At 39.5% G+C, this 14,893-nt stretch overlaps 1 protein-coding gene across 1 annotated transcript in view; it reads left to right on the top strand.

The window, feature by feature from the left end:
* RTN4R (reticulon 4 receptor) overlaps positions 1 to 10,195 on the top strand; it is a 274,992-nt gene extending 264,797 nt beyond the window's left edge. The window contains exon 3 of the mRNA XM_068271466.1: positions 8,351 to 10,195. Within this exon, the coding sequence (XP_068127567.1) occupies positions 8,351 to 9,750 (1,400 nt within the window). The 3' untranslated portion in view covers positions 9,751 to 10,195. The remainder of the gene's footprint in view (positions 1 to 8,350) is intronic.
* The last annotated feature ends 4,698 nt before the right edge of the window (positions 10,196 to 14,893 follow it).

Below are 14,893 nucleotides of genomic sequence, written 5' to 3'. Positions count from 1 at the left end.
TCAAATTCAAAATAAAAAAATTGCACTAAAACAGTAGAAGGAGAACAACAACATCAGAAATCCCATCATGCTTTGCACAGCATCTGGGGAAAAATGCCCAGGCAGTTTTCTTCTGTGCAGCTAAAAATGAGACTGGGGTAACAAAAACTAAGTTCTGATGCTGCGAAACTGTTAAAGAAACACCAAGTCTTTTCAGTCCTGCTGAGTAGATTTTTAGTCTGGAGGTTCACTTTAAGACTTAGTTTAGCTGATATAGCTCTTTGAAAAGAAACTCACTGAAATCCATGGCAACAATATAATGTTTGGTCCTAAAGATATCCGGAGTTCCCCTCTGCTTGTCTCAATGGCTCATAAGTAGGTACCAAGCTTGAAGTAAAATGTATTGCATTTCTTTTAATGCCTATGGCTTTGTTGGGCTTACTGAAATGTCACACTCATGTCCCAAAGAGGAGATATCTTAGAAATTTGGATGCTGTCTCAGGGTAATTACTACCATCTGTTTACCAACTAAGAGCTATGCAAGGCAGTCTTCCCAGTTTATCATGCGGACCTCCAGGGTTGTGGCCTGGGAGTACACACAGTAAATACAGATTTTAAAGGAAGTACTAATATTCATGGATGCAGTGTTGTACATGCATATTACAACTGCTTGTGTAATGACGGGGGAGAGCGTGTTTGCATGGGGCTTGTGTGCGTGTGTGGCTGGGTTACGGGCCTGCGTACAATTGTGCAAATGGAGGTAGAGCCCCCTTTTTAGAATTACTTCCAATGAAAAGTCCAGGGGCCATATGCAATTCACTTTTTCACCTGAGTTTTCTCCTAGGAGATAATTTTTTTATCTTTGATTTCTAGCAATTGTCTAGGATTTTGCAATGAAAAAGTACCAAAAAGTAGGGGAAAAAGTACTATAAAAATTATTTTGAGTATTTGTTTGTTGGTGATTTAAAAGGCATTTTATTGACACGTTTGAAAATTTCACCATGGAGAAAACTCAGGTGAAAAAGTGAATTGCATATGGGCCCAGGAAGGTGAACTAGGCCTTTACAACACTTGGAATATTTAGAGATGCTTTGATATGGATTTTTTTTCCTGAGGCAAAGTGAATAAACAGTTTCGGTAATATTTGAGTTTTGGGAGGAGGGTGAATACAGAGAAATAATGTTGAATGGGGCTTTGAAGAGAAATGTTATCTAAAAATGTGATGGCATGGAAACATCAGGGGTTTAAAATATTTTCCCAATGTAATGTTATTAAAAAGGTCCTTTACATTTTAATCTGCAGCTAGTTATACATTTCCAAAACTGTCAATAAACACATCTGCATTCATTATCCATTTTGAAATCTGCACTCTTATATCTGTTGCACTAGTTTTCAGTGCAACCCAGTTTAGCTTTCACTTCATGCAGCAGATATTAGCTGCCCACATAAATAACAATTGTAGCTGGTTTTTCACACCTGTACAAACTGAGTGAACCGCAGAAAGCTCACACTGTTGATGACAAAGCTAGCATGAGCAGGTGTGGAGTAGCTCAAATACACAAGCTAAGCAATTTAAAATAACACGTCATCATCCATAACAGTGTGTAAAGTTGAACTGATGGTATTGCTTATCGCTCAACAAAATTGGAATTTACCTTTAATTACTGCAGTCCGTCATAATCTACAGATTTACAATTAAACATGAATAAGTTATTGTTACTATACTGTGTGGCTAAACAGAAGACACAGTATGCATCGATCTGTAGCAAGCAAATATACATGCCGTCTTTTAAATGCTATATATGTGTATTACAAATAACACTAACATAGGTAGTTAAAATTGATATAACACTCTGATCAAACTTTATGGGCTAAAAGCAGTGCACAGTGCCAACTGCTCTGGCAAATACTTACCTTAAAGATAACCTGAGGTGGGTTTGTGAAATCATATTAGGGCACAGAGGCATGTTGTATATACAATGCTCAGCCTCTGTGTCCTTACAGTGTGCCTCCAGGCTTCCCCCAGGCTCTGCTTCCCCCCATTTAAAAAAGCGCCAGGCTAGCGACATGCAGATTGTCGCTAGCCTGTTATTTACCTTTGACTGTCAGTCACCGCCGCTCCCCCGCCTCCTGTATAGGGCGGCTCCTTGCCTGTGTCTCTTTCCTCACCGCCTCCGTAAGCTTCCTCCAATCTGCTTACGGAGGTGGGGAGGGAAGGGACAGAGGCAAGGAGCCGCGCTATACAGGAGGCGGGGGAGTGGCGGTGACTGACAGTCAAAGGTAAATAACAGGCTAGCGACAATCTGCGTGTCGCTAGCCTGGCACTTTTTTAAATGGGGGACAACAGAGCCCGGAGGGAGCTTGGAGACACACTGTATGGACACAGAGGCTGGGCATTGTATACAGAATGTGCCTCTGTGTCCTAATATGATTTTACAAACCCACCTTGGGTTCTCTTTAAAGAGGAACTATCAAAGAAACTGTAAGTCTGTAAACCCCACATACCTATAGAGCTTTTAGCCATCAAAAGTAGAAAGCTTTTCAGAGGTCTCTGATCACAGCCTGTGTGGCAAAAAAAATGCTTTGTTAATCAGCTTTTGTAACAAAGTCGAGGTCGGGAAGGCAGGGAATATGCCATGGGGATAGGTTCCACTTCTCTGTCACTATTCACAGAGATTTTTTAGCTACAGAGAAAGGATCTGAAGAGAAGGAAGCTTACTTTATTCCTGTTTTGCTTGCTTACACCCCCCATCCAGAATGAGATCTTCCTGGCTGTAATTTCTGTTTACTTTACACTGTGTGATGTACAGAGACACCTGAGCAGCTGATGAGTTATTTATACACTATATTGATGCTATATTTCTGCTTTCTATCATTCTGAAGAGATCCCAGTCATAGGATTACAGCCAGTGAGGGTTGTTTCTGTATGCTGGATGTGCTGGACACAGTCTTCCATAGTAATGCCCACAGTGAAAACCGTTCTCTGTGAATGTCATTTTTTTCCTTTACACAACAAATGAAAAGATGAAAAAAAGCCTTTGTACAGTATTGCTATTTGCTAGTAATTACTGTAAATATATGTGTCATTCGCAATTTTAGTTAACTTTGATAGTTATCTTTTAATATCATTACTTACCTGCCTAACAACCACTCCATGCCGATAAGTGTGAGCGGTGCAGCAGCCCCAGGATGACTCCTTGCCAATTGGCTTGAAGTGCTAGGGGCGGAGACTGCAGAGGATCTTGTGCGCCGATACGTGCACATCCCTGCTTGAATGACGAGCTCCACTAGGAGACTGTTAGACGGCATCTAATAACACTATACAGCGCTGTGATCTAAGGCAGCGCTGTACTGGGGACAGCCGTGTGACAAGGCTGTCCCCCTGGGGGAGACAGGAGCAATCCGCTGTCATAGGCTAATGCCTATGATAGCCGATCGCTGTCATAGGCAGACAGAGGGAGGGAGGGAGGGGTATAAAAATAATTTAAAAATAGCCATATTTATTACAAAATAAAAACAATAAATATTTAAAAAAAAATCCTGGGCGCCATCACAGCCCACCAACAGAAAGCTTTGTTGGTGGGCAGAAAAGGAGGGGAATCCCTTTTGTGCTGAGTTGTACAGCCCTGCAGCGAGGCCTTAAAACTGCAGTTGCCTTTTTTGTCAAAAAGAGCCTGGTCACTAAGGTGGTTTAAGACCACGGTCCTCAAGAGGTTAATATCGGTCCGTACCTTAATATCTGTCCATAAACCATATATTACCATACTATCTATTCTGTAATATATCCTTTGTGTTGATTTCTTGAAGAAATGAGTGCAAAATAAACATGTTTTAAGAGGGCAGAGTGGGTGATTTCTCCCACAATGATCGATTGCCTCCTAATGTAGAGAGACCCTGCTGAGCCTACACAGATAACACCTTGTTCCTTTCACAAGGTTTAACCAGAGAGAAATAAAGAGGAGGCCATGGAAAATGTAGGTCAGGACTGCAGATTGCTACACAGGATGTGAGCCAGTGCTCAGGGGATACTGGTAAAGACATAATTGGGAAAATAAAGTTGCAGCAGGTTTCATTTTTGTCCAGAAAAAAAAATGCAGCAGCATTGTGCTTTCACTGCAGTCTTAGGCCAACGTGACTGCAGCGTGTGACAGTATCTGCTGAGATTTTATAATATATATTACAGAATAGTCCAGGCACATGTTTGAAGTAGATAATGATATCATTTAAAGCCATATTTCTGAATTTGAGTCTGTGTTTTTAATTCTTTTTGAATGCATATTGTATGGAAAATATCATTGTTTGCAATGTACAAAAGACATTTTTGCCTTACTATTTTTTTTTGTTTAATACCTGGTTGACTGGGTGTGAAAAACTGTCTTCCTGTGCTAATGTCAGATGCGACTTGATTAGATAGGAGCAGCAGGTATGCTAGAAGAGTGGTGGGGGAAGAACTGGCCAGCCCATGCAGCTATGTCTTCATGCTGACTCCCAGAATGGATATATAATACAGGTGACATCTGCACTGCTGTGGATTCTCTGGGGCAAGAAGATTTTGGACACAAGATGGCCTAGTCTTTTTTTTTTTTGGCTTCCTGTAAGCTTACAGGAAGTGAAGAGAGGATGTGTAACAGAACGATCACGGCTTCTCCATAGAAGTCAGCGATCATTCTAACGAGGACTTAGATCAATGGATGTGATTGACAGGTGGCCATGTGCACCCCAGCGGATGTGTTTTTTTCATGGACGTAGCTCCTACTTCCAGCATGCATTTTTGGACATAGGCGCTACGTCCTAAAAACTAAAGTAGTTAATTAATGCTTGGAACTATATAAGAACTGTGCAACAGGATCAATGTAGAGCTTGAGGGCAATTACTAGTGGTGTGTAGATGACTAGAGAAACATATTCAGATTGGCATGTAGCACTCAGTAGTGGCAATTGCTGGTTAAGTTTAAAGCCACATCCAGCATTGTAAGTGTATAGCATGATTGCTGGTATACAATATATAGGATGATGCTATGTAGTGGTTTAAATCATTTTTTATGTACAACACAGAGTAATTGTAGGACTGTAATGGGGACCCAATAGGTAATAATAAGATCTAACAAGTAGGTCATTGGTTTTGCATAAAAGCAACAACAATTTATTAAATACAAAGTCAACCATTCCCTATATAAAAAACATTTGCCCTTTAAATGCCACTTTACAGCATTATACAGTATGTACAGCATGGACCAATTCCTTTCCATACTCAGGGAATAAAGAAGGACTCTTTCTCTCCTTTCAGGGAAATGTTAACAGTTTCACCTCCCCAGTACAAATACTCAGACAGGTAGTACGTGCTACACTTTATTACATATCAGAGAGCGAAAGCCGTGCTTCGCGTCATCAGGAGAAAAGTCCTGGCTGATTAGCTGGCTGCAGGACTCCTGCAAATGCAAACTAACTAGGAAGTGAAGGAGCGATCGCCGGGACAAGGTAATGTATATTAACAATAAATAGCGTTTTGAAAATGGCGCACCGTTCCACTGATAAATGTATCATAAAACGCAATTTTCCATTTTAATGTATTAAACATTAATGTATTTACATTAAAACGGTAAATTGCGTTTTATGATACATTTATCAGAGGAACGTATGTCTTTTTTCAACCCAAGTAACTATGTAACTATGTAACGATGCTCCATTTTTTCAACCTGCGCAATTTTTAACTGTACCCCCATAGCATGCATCTTTTATCATTTTTTTTTTAACTTTACGTTTGGAGGCATTTTAATGAAGTGGAATAAAGTTAATTTGTATTTCTAAATCTTTGGGTCAAAGGGGCTTCTTTATATATTTACAATTTGGAATTTTTGCTACTCACTGATCCACCTTTTTACAAGAGTGTATATATGCCGGAGAGTGGCGCATTGTACTATCAATTATGAGATGATACAAATGTCATGGTCATCATTTTAAGCAAATTTATGAAGCCTGAAAATAGACCAATGAAATGCATAATATTTGCATCAACTCTGAATTATATGCTTCCATTGACCATCTTGACTGAACAGCATAGGCGAGTTGTCATGGCTCCTCCCCATAGCCTCACCCACATGAGGTAGTAAAGATATTCTGGAACAAGGCATCAGCTAGTCTTTTGCTTTGAACACAGAGTTGATCACCTACCTGATCCTGCCAACTCATCCATATGGTGGTAAAGGATTAACTCTTTGTAAACAGCACAGCAGCTCTACAGCAAAAACATATTATCAATTAATGTCTAATTCTTTGCAGCTCAACAGTTAATAAAGTATTTACTTTTCGTGCATCCTCCTCAGTGTGTTTTTAAAAAGTTAAATACAAGAGCAGTAACAACTGGTTTTCTATTGCAGGGTAAGGAGAGGTGTAGGAAGGGTTGAATGATAAATTGCACTCTTAGGGCCATATGCAATTGTCTTTTACACCTGAGTTATCTCCTAGGACCTAGGAGATAATTTTCAGCTTCTCTTTAAACCTACTTTTTAGCATTTTACTATTGCAAATGTACCCAAATGTTGGTGAAAAAGTACTATCAAATGTATTTTGAGTATTTTCTTGCTTGCTGGTGGCTTAAAAGGCATCTTATGACAAGTTGTTAAAATATCACCTAGGAGAAAGCTCATGAGAAAAAGGCAATTGCATATGGCCCACAGTAGGAACTCCTGAACTGTAATTGCAATGTTGGGCATAAACAGTTAACATTTTTTACTGAAAAAGCAACTCCTATTCTACAGACAATAAGGAGCTACTGAATGCAGCCAGTAAGGTACTTTGAATATATTTATTAAAAAAAGTTTGGACAACGCACAACCCATCATACTTTGATAATTAATGTGAATGTACTAGCATAGATACTAAAAAATTGTAAAGTTGAACTAGAGCGGTCAAATATTTGTACTAATAAAACATTGTATTGTGTTAGCCAATGGTAGAAGCAGGAAAATGTGGTGTTAAATGATGCTTTTCAGACAGCTGAGTTCTTTATTATGCCTGGTAAAATGACTTCAGTCTTGAAAAGCTTGCATTCTTGAAACAGCCTTGAAATCTTACAGTTATAAATAATATTTTAGCAAATAATAAAAGTGTTTATGCGATTTTTATATCTTGATTATATATTTAAGAAATGTGTTTAGCTTGCAAGTTGAAGTGTTTTATTTATTCCATGTAACATATGAGTACATATTTTAAAATATACATTACTTCTGGAAAATGGCTAAATAACTATCTAAAGCCTAGTGCCCAACCCAGGTATTGACACCCATCCATCTTTTGATTTATAATACGTTCATCTCTATGAAATCATGTTGTGACACTTCTAAAAGTATTATACATACACGATTTTCATACCTACACAAAGCCAGCCTCCACCCTTACATCTTTACTTGTTTTTACTTTATTTTTAGCTGTAATATTATCTTCATGTGACCAAATTTAGCTTCTTTTTTGCTAGACTGCATGGCAAGGTGCAGTAGTCTGGTAGTCTGAGATAAGCCCCATAATTTTAGCACTCTGGGAGGTGTGTCATTAACCGAGGATGGGGCTCCTTCCTCCATAAATAGATTGGGATCTTGAAGAGCTTTGCCGTGGAGCTTTGTTGTAGTGCATTTTTATTTATTACTCTCCAACATATTATTCAACACAATAAAGTGAATAATAAAGGTTGTAGAACACAAACTTACATGCATAGCAGCAGGGGCGTAGCAATAGGAGTTGCAGAGGTTGCGACCGCATCGGGGCCCTTGGGCCAGAGGGGCCCTCCCTCAACTACAGTATTATCTCTCTATTGGTCCTGTGCTCATAATAATCACTTCTATAGATATTTTGAATAATGGTAATCATTAACAAACTGTTCCCCATCCCCTTCTTGCACCTAGAAGGTAAATCACCACACTTCCCTTAGAGCAGAATGTAATAACATTACATGCAATGCATGACCCTCTACTCTACATGCGCAAGACTTTACACACTTAATTCTGCTTGAGTTTAGTGAATACATCCCTTGGTGACAAAGCTCATTAATTAGGTAATGGAATAAATATCAGTATCAGGTCATCAGCCCCATTTTCTTTAGCACAGACTTCCAGAGCTTCAGGCTGCAATCTCACGGAGCCCTTTCTGTGTCCCGCTCTGTTGCAGTCTGAATACCACGAAGTTAGTAACACATGCAGGAATTATTTCTTCTCCAATTTCACACAGAATGGTAACTTTTGAGCATGCTTCTTCCTAACCTGTCAGATGGCATAGCAATTTTTATGTCTAGCATTTGTCCTCAAAACCAAAACGTAATTATCAAAAAAGTATAAAAATATTTTATGATGTAAACTGAATTTTATTCTTTGCTTTTGCAGGCGCTAAGCTGCTTTTACTCCTTACCTGCTGCTCCATTTACACCTTTAAAGTGGAATGTTGTCCGGAGGCCTGCCTGTGCTATGATGAACCGAAAATCACCTTCAGCTGTTCACAGCAAAGACTAACTTCCATCCCTGTTTACATTCCAACACAGACTCAGCGCATCTTTCTTCACAATAACAAAATAACATATGTAAGGTCTAATAGCTTCACCTTGTGTCAGAACCTTAGTATTCTATGGATTCATTCAAACAATATCAGTCATATAGAGTCTGGAGTTTTCCATGGATTAACAAAACTGGAAGAACTAGACATGAGTGACAACTTTAACCTAAAATCTATTTCCCCACTCACGTTTCGAGGTCTTGTTCACCTACATACTTTGCATCTTAACCGATGTGGTCTGCAGGAGTTGCCTATTGGCCTCTTCCAGGGCCTCTTCTCCTTGCAGTACCTCTATCTCCATGATAACAACCTACATTTCTTGCATGACGACACATTTGTAGATTTGGGAAACCTCACTTTTTTGTTTCTCCACGGCAACAAACTTAATACCTTATCTGAAAATGTCTTTAGTGGCTTAATAAATTTAGACAGGTTGCTGGTACATCAAAATAGGCTGGATTACATCCATCGCAGAACTTTTCATGATCTTAAAAAGGTAACTACTCTGTACTTGTTCAGTAACAACTTGACCATGCTCAAGGGAGACATACTCTCACCTTTGGTGTCTCTTCAATACTTACGCTTAAATGCGAACCAGTGGATCTGTGATTGCAGAGCTAAATCCCTTTGGAATTGGTTGAAGGCATTTAAAGGTTCATCATCTGAGCTGGAGTGCTATATTCCACCAAACTTATCTGGGAAGGACCTTAAAAAACTAGCCATTACTGATCTTGATGGATGTGCCAATACTTCTTTCCATCAAATGAGAACAGATCCATTTGGAGCCAAGACTGAAGAAATTGCAGACAGCTGCTGTCAACCTCCAGTCGATAAGTCACTAATAACTGGAACGAATGCCAAGTCTGGGCCATCTTCTCATACCAGTAGAGTCTTGCCAAATCCAGTCAAAGACAAGGAAAATATTTCAAAGACAAAAGTAATTGGCAGTGTCGACAGTAAGAAAAACAAAACTTATAAGCCCATTAATACCTCCCCATTTGGAACATTCTCAAGCAAAGTAGATAACTCCCTAACCAAGCTGAATCAAAACAATGTGTTTGATTCTGTGGAGCCTTCTACAGTCCCAAACAAGAAGAAACTCTGCTCAAAAAAAGTCAAGTCCAAATCGCAATGTCGAATGTACCAACCAGGAGCCAATTCTGGGCTACTGAATTTGTACACTACAGATCTTCTATGTATTACTCTGATTTTCATTCACCAGATGCACTTTTAATGTCTATATATAAATATATATACATATATAAATATTTTTGGTTTAAGCAGGTTACAAGAAAGACTATGAATGACCTTCATAAATTGTTGCTAAACAAAGATTTGCATAAACAGAAAAAAGCTTCACAAAAGGTGATTGGTTATTTTTTTATGGTTGTGTACTTGAGAGCGCAGAAAGGGCAACAATATTGCTTTATTTCACATATGAGGGAGCATTCCTTTGAAAATGGAAAAAAAAGCTAAATATGAGCGTTTAGCCTTTATTTGTATTTACAGTTGTACTTTAAAAAAAAAATCAAAAATGTACATTGCAAAGAAAAAGCTGTTGTCTGCTCTGTTTATGACTTCAAGTTATTTGTAATTTATTTCTGTCATTATGTTACTGGGTAGTATTTGTTGAAGAATGCTATCCTTTTACTTAAACATTCTCCATGTATACACACATAGATATGCATTTTATTTTAACTGTGCTGAAACTAAGTAAAAAATAAAAAAATCTGTTTTTTTTTCCTTTGCTAAGTTTTCTTTACGGTGTATATCGTGTTGCAAAATCTCTTTGCTTCTAATAGCTAACTGCTCTATTTTCTGTGAAAGCAGCTGTAACCCTCATTCTCTGTTTCCATCCACCAGACAGCGTTATTACCTTATTATAATTATCTTTTATCTATAAAGCACAAAACATGTTATGCAGCCCTGAACAATAAATAATAGAGGTGCAAATTACAAACTGATGTAGATAACAAGTACAAACTTTGAGACAGGAAGAGAACAAGACCCTGCCCAATCTTAGATTTTAATAGTAAGAGAGTATGCGACAGAATAGGAAAGGGAAATAGGAAATTGGTGAGTTAACAGAGGGAGACAGAGGATAATATGGATAAGTCATTTTGAAAAGAAGTACCGTACCTCAAGAGCCTATCTACTGTATTAAAGGTACTAGTGAGCAGGGGCGTTTTTATACATAGGCAAAATAGGGACATGCCTAGGGTGATACCTAAAGGAGGGGCTACCACAGTGCTATTCTTAGCACACTATCCATTTTGGAATTTTTTTTAATGATAGATCCTTTATAGAATTCTAAAACCCAACTGCTAGTTCAATTTAAAAATGGGATGTGTGGTCATTTTATCACCTAAATGTGCACTGCTTATCAGCATAACAAAGGAGGCCTGAATAGCATATACATGATATGGCAGGTGCTATTAATATTCTGGACTTATTCAGGTCAAAATGATGATACTTTGGGCCCGATCCAATTCAATTCACTTTTTCTCCTACGCTTTCTCCTAATTGAAATTTTCACATTATGAATAAAAGTCCTTTTAAGTCACCAGCAAGCAAAAAAAAGGTCATAATAATTTGTGACAGTACTTTTCAAATACTTTTTGGTACTTTTTTCAATTGCAGAGCAATGTAGAGTTATTTTAAATAGAAGATGATAAATTATCTCCTATAGGCAACTTAGGAGAAAAAGTGCATTGGATCAGGCCGTTTGACCAGGGCCGGATTTGTACTCTTTACTGCCCTAGGCCACTGTCACCAGCCGCCCCCCTTCAGTATAGGTAGCGAGATGACCCCTCCCCTCTTCCCTCTAGTATAGGTAGCCTGATGACTCCCCAGTATAGGTAGCCAGATGACTCCTCCCCTTTCCCTCCAGTATAGGTAGCGAGATGACCCCCCCCCTTCCCTCTAGTATACGTAGCCATATGACTCCTCCCCCTTTCCCTCTAGTATAGGAAGCCAGATGACCCCCCAAGTTTAGGTAGTCTGATGACTACCCCCTCTTTCCCTCCAGTATAGGTAGCCAGATGACCCCTACCCTCTAGTATACGTAGCCAGATGATCCCTCCCTCTTTCCCTCCAGTATAGGTAGCCAGATGGCTCCCTCAATCCCCCCCCCCCCCCCCTCCCCTTCAGTATACGTAGTTAGCTCGCCTTCACACCGCAGGAGCCATCAGTGTCACTCATTTCTCAGCTCGTCTCCAGTGCTGAAGCTTCCTCTTCCCCTCTGTCTCCAATGCTACCCAAGTCCATAGCCGCCGGCCACAATGCAAATGTGCACAGAGAGCAAGGTGGCTGCTGCATAGGCAGCTAGCAGCAGAGTACCACGGTCAGGCACTCGCCTGATCTCCCTGCATTTAGCCTACTGCTTTGGTGCCCTTCCTCTTGTGGTGCCCTAGGCCATGGCCTAGGAGGCCTTGGCCTAAATCCGGCCCTGTGTTTGACTTTTAGTAACACACCATGAAGTGTGTGGGAAGGATTGAATTCTTTATTGAACATGAAATAGAGACTAGTGTGAAGGAAGAAAATAAGACTGCAGGCCACAAAGAGTAGTGGAGGGAGAAGGTAGGTAGGGACAGGTGATAAGCTCTGTGCAAAAAGTGCAGACATGCAGTGCACAAATTTTGTTCACTGCTTGTTAATGCAAATTTAATATCACATAAATTAACAAATGGGAGGAGCAAATAGCGCTTTAACGTAAACCTGAGGTGGGACCAAATAAAAAATGTATACATACCTGGGGCTTCTTCTAGCCCCCTCCGGCCTGATCGCTCCCTCATTGTTCTCAGTCACCACCTGGAGCCTCTGCAAATTGCACCAAGAAAGTCCTCCAGTCTGGGGCATGCTGCACACTCCATCGCACTCCCATGGCTGGGAGCGTTCTGCGCCTGCTCAGTACTACTGCGCAGGTGCAGAATGCTCCCAGCTATAGGAGCATGATGTGGGAGTGTGCGCAGCCAGACTGCACCTGTGCCAACTGGCCCTGACTGGACGACTTACCGGGGCCAGTTGTAGATGAACCAGGCGGCGACTGAGGAGGATAAGGGAGCTATCAGGCTGGAGGGGGCTGAAGGAAGCCCCAGGTATGTATACATTTTTTTCTTTGGCCCCATCTCAGGTAAGCAAGCAAGATTAAAATAAAAATAATATTATTCATAATTGTACCTATTAGAACTAATTCTGTAGCCCTTAGGAGTCTTAGGACCTCTAGATTTGAACTTTGACCCATATTTAACATCACACTAAAATGACTGCAGTTTATTCATCTCCCACACAAAGAAATAATGTTCCTTTAGACTTTTAACCACTACCCTGCTGTCAGGAATGTTTGCATATTTACACCGAAGTTTAGTTATGGGTAGAAGTGCCACTAAAGTCTGACTCCCTAGACCACAGACATAAAGCATTGGTTTATTAATCCTAAAATTAAAAATAAGTAACAAGTGAACACAGGGCAAGTTCTAAGTAATATTGGTACTATATGTTAACATGTTTATCTCATCTTGACACAAAATTTCTAGTACACTTTAACCACTTACCCTCCCCCGGGATTAGTAACTACATCCCTGCAAAATCCCATATCTCCGTGCAGGGACGTAGCTACTACGTCCCTTCTCGCTCTCCCCCCCCCGCTCCCCCCATGAGTTCCCGCGATCATTACTGCCACTAGTCATTAGCTGGGAGATCAATGAATGGTTCCCATTCATTGATCTAAGTCCCCATGTGAATAACGGCGCCGCCATTCACAAGAATCGATACTTACACATACAGAAGTTATGCGCAAGGACATCTTGTGGTAATTAGTAAAATGACATCTACACACTTTTTTAATATCTGAGATTAACCCCTTACCTCCCACACTCCCCAATAGTTACCCCCCCCCCCCCCCCCCAAACTTTTTTTTAACAAAAAAAAATGTACAATTAAAGAAAAAATACATAAATAGTTACCTTAGGGACTGATTTTTTTTTTTTCAATATGAATGTCAAGAGGGTATATTACTGTTACTTTATAAATGATGGGCTTGTAATTAGGGTTGGACGCAGAACTGAAAAAATGCAACTTTATTTCCAAATAAAATATTGTCGTCATACATTGTACTAGGGAACATTTTTAAATGCTGCAGTAACCGGGACAAATGGGCAAATAAAATGTGTAGGTTTTAATTACGGTAGCATGTATTATTTTAAAACTATAATGGCTGAAAACTTTTCCTGTTAAAATGCAGATAGAATAAAATAATTCTTAGCAAAAAGTACCCCCCAAAGAAAACCTAATTGGCGGCAAAAAAACCCCCAAGATATAGATTGTTTCGTTATGATAAATAGTAATAAAGTTATAGGCGAATGTATGGAAGGAGCGCTGACAAGTAAAAGTTGCTCTTGGAAAAACCCTTGGAGGTGAAGTGGTTAAAATGTTATAGAAGTCATTAGGCTGATTCTATGAAGTAACAAAGAAATCTTGTACCCCCGCCATGCTGTGGGACCTGTAACTGTGCATTCTGAATGTGACAGTGGATGAGACAGATATTGGCCTCAATTCACTAAGATCATGCTGGAGATAATAAGGCAAGAGAAAACTTACCTCCACACAAGAAGAGATTTATCTTATCTCTTCATTCCCTAAAGAGAAACTCCAACCAAGAATTGAACTTTATCCCAATCAGTTGCTGATACCCCCTTTTACATGAGAAATAGAATGATTTTCACAAACAGACCATCAGGGGGCGCTGTGTGACTGATTTTGTGCTGAAACCCCTCCTACAAGAGGCTCTGAATACCGCGGTACTCCTGGCAAACTGCCACAATGTAACAATGTTCACAGACAGGAAATGGCTGTTTACAGCTGTCTAACAGCTAGAAACAGCTAAATAATCTGCCCACAGTAACAATGTCATCATGTAATACATGTCAGAATGTGAATCTGGGAGAGGAAAGATTTTACAATGAGCAAACACTGACTAAATCATTTATACATAATTATGGTAAAAATGAAGCACTTTTTTTTATTACATTATTTTCAGTGGAGTTCCTCTTTAAGTTACCTCCTCTGTAGTTAAGTTACCTCCTCTGTAGTTATTTTCACACGCAGTTAATTAACAGCCTGTCTTTAACTCAAGAATTCTGGAGTTATTTTAAGGATTGAAGAGTTAACTTAAAGACAGAGTTAACTTCAGGTTTGCCTGAGGTAAAATGTTTTTCTGAATATGACATGCCTCATCACCATGGTGATAACTCTAGAAACGTTATTAAAGACAGGAGATAAGCTTAGTGAATTGAGGCCATTGTTCTGAAATGAAAAATATGTGTTTCTCTGAAAGGATGTGGTAGAATTTATCTTTGCATGTGTAGGTAAGCTTTGCC

This window comes from Hyperolius riggenbachi, chromosome 1 (assembly GCF_040937935.1).
Source record: "Hyperolius riggenbachi isolate aHypRig1 chromosome 1, aHypRig1.pri, whole genome shotgun sequence".
In the NCBI taxonomy this organism is placed as follows: domain Eukaryota; kingdom Metazoa; phylum Chordata; class Amphibia; order Anura; family Hyperoliidae; genus Hyperolius; species Hyperolius riggenbachi.
Note: the sequence above shows the minus strand (reverse complement) of the source record. Positions and strands in the feature narration are given on the sequence as shown.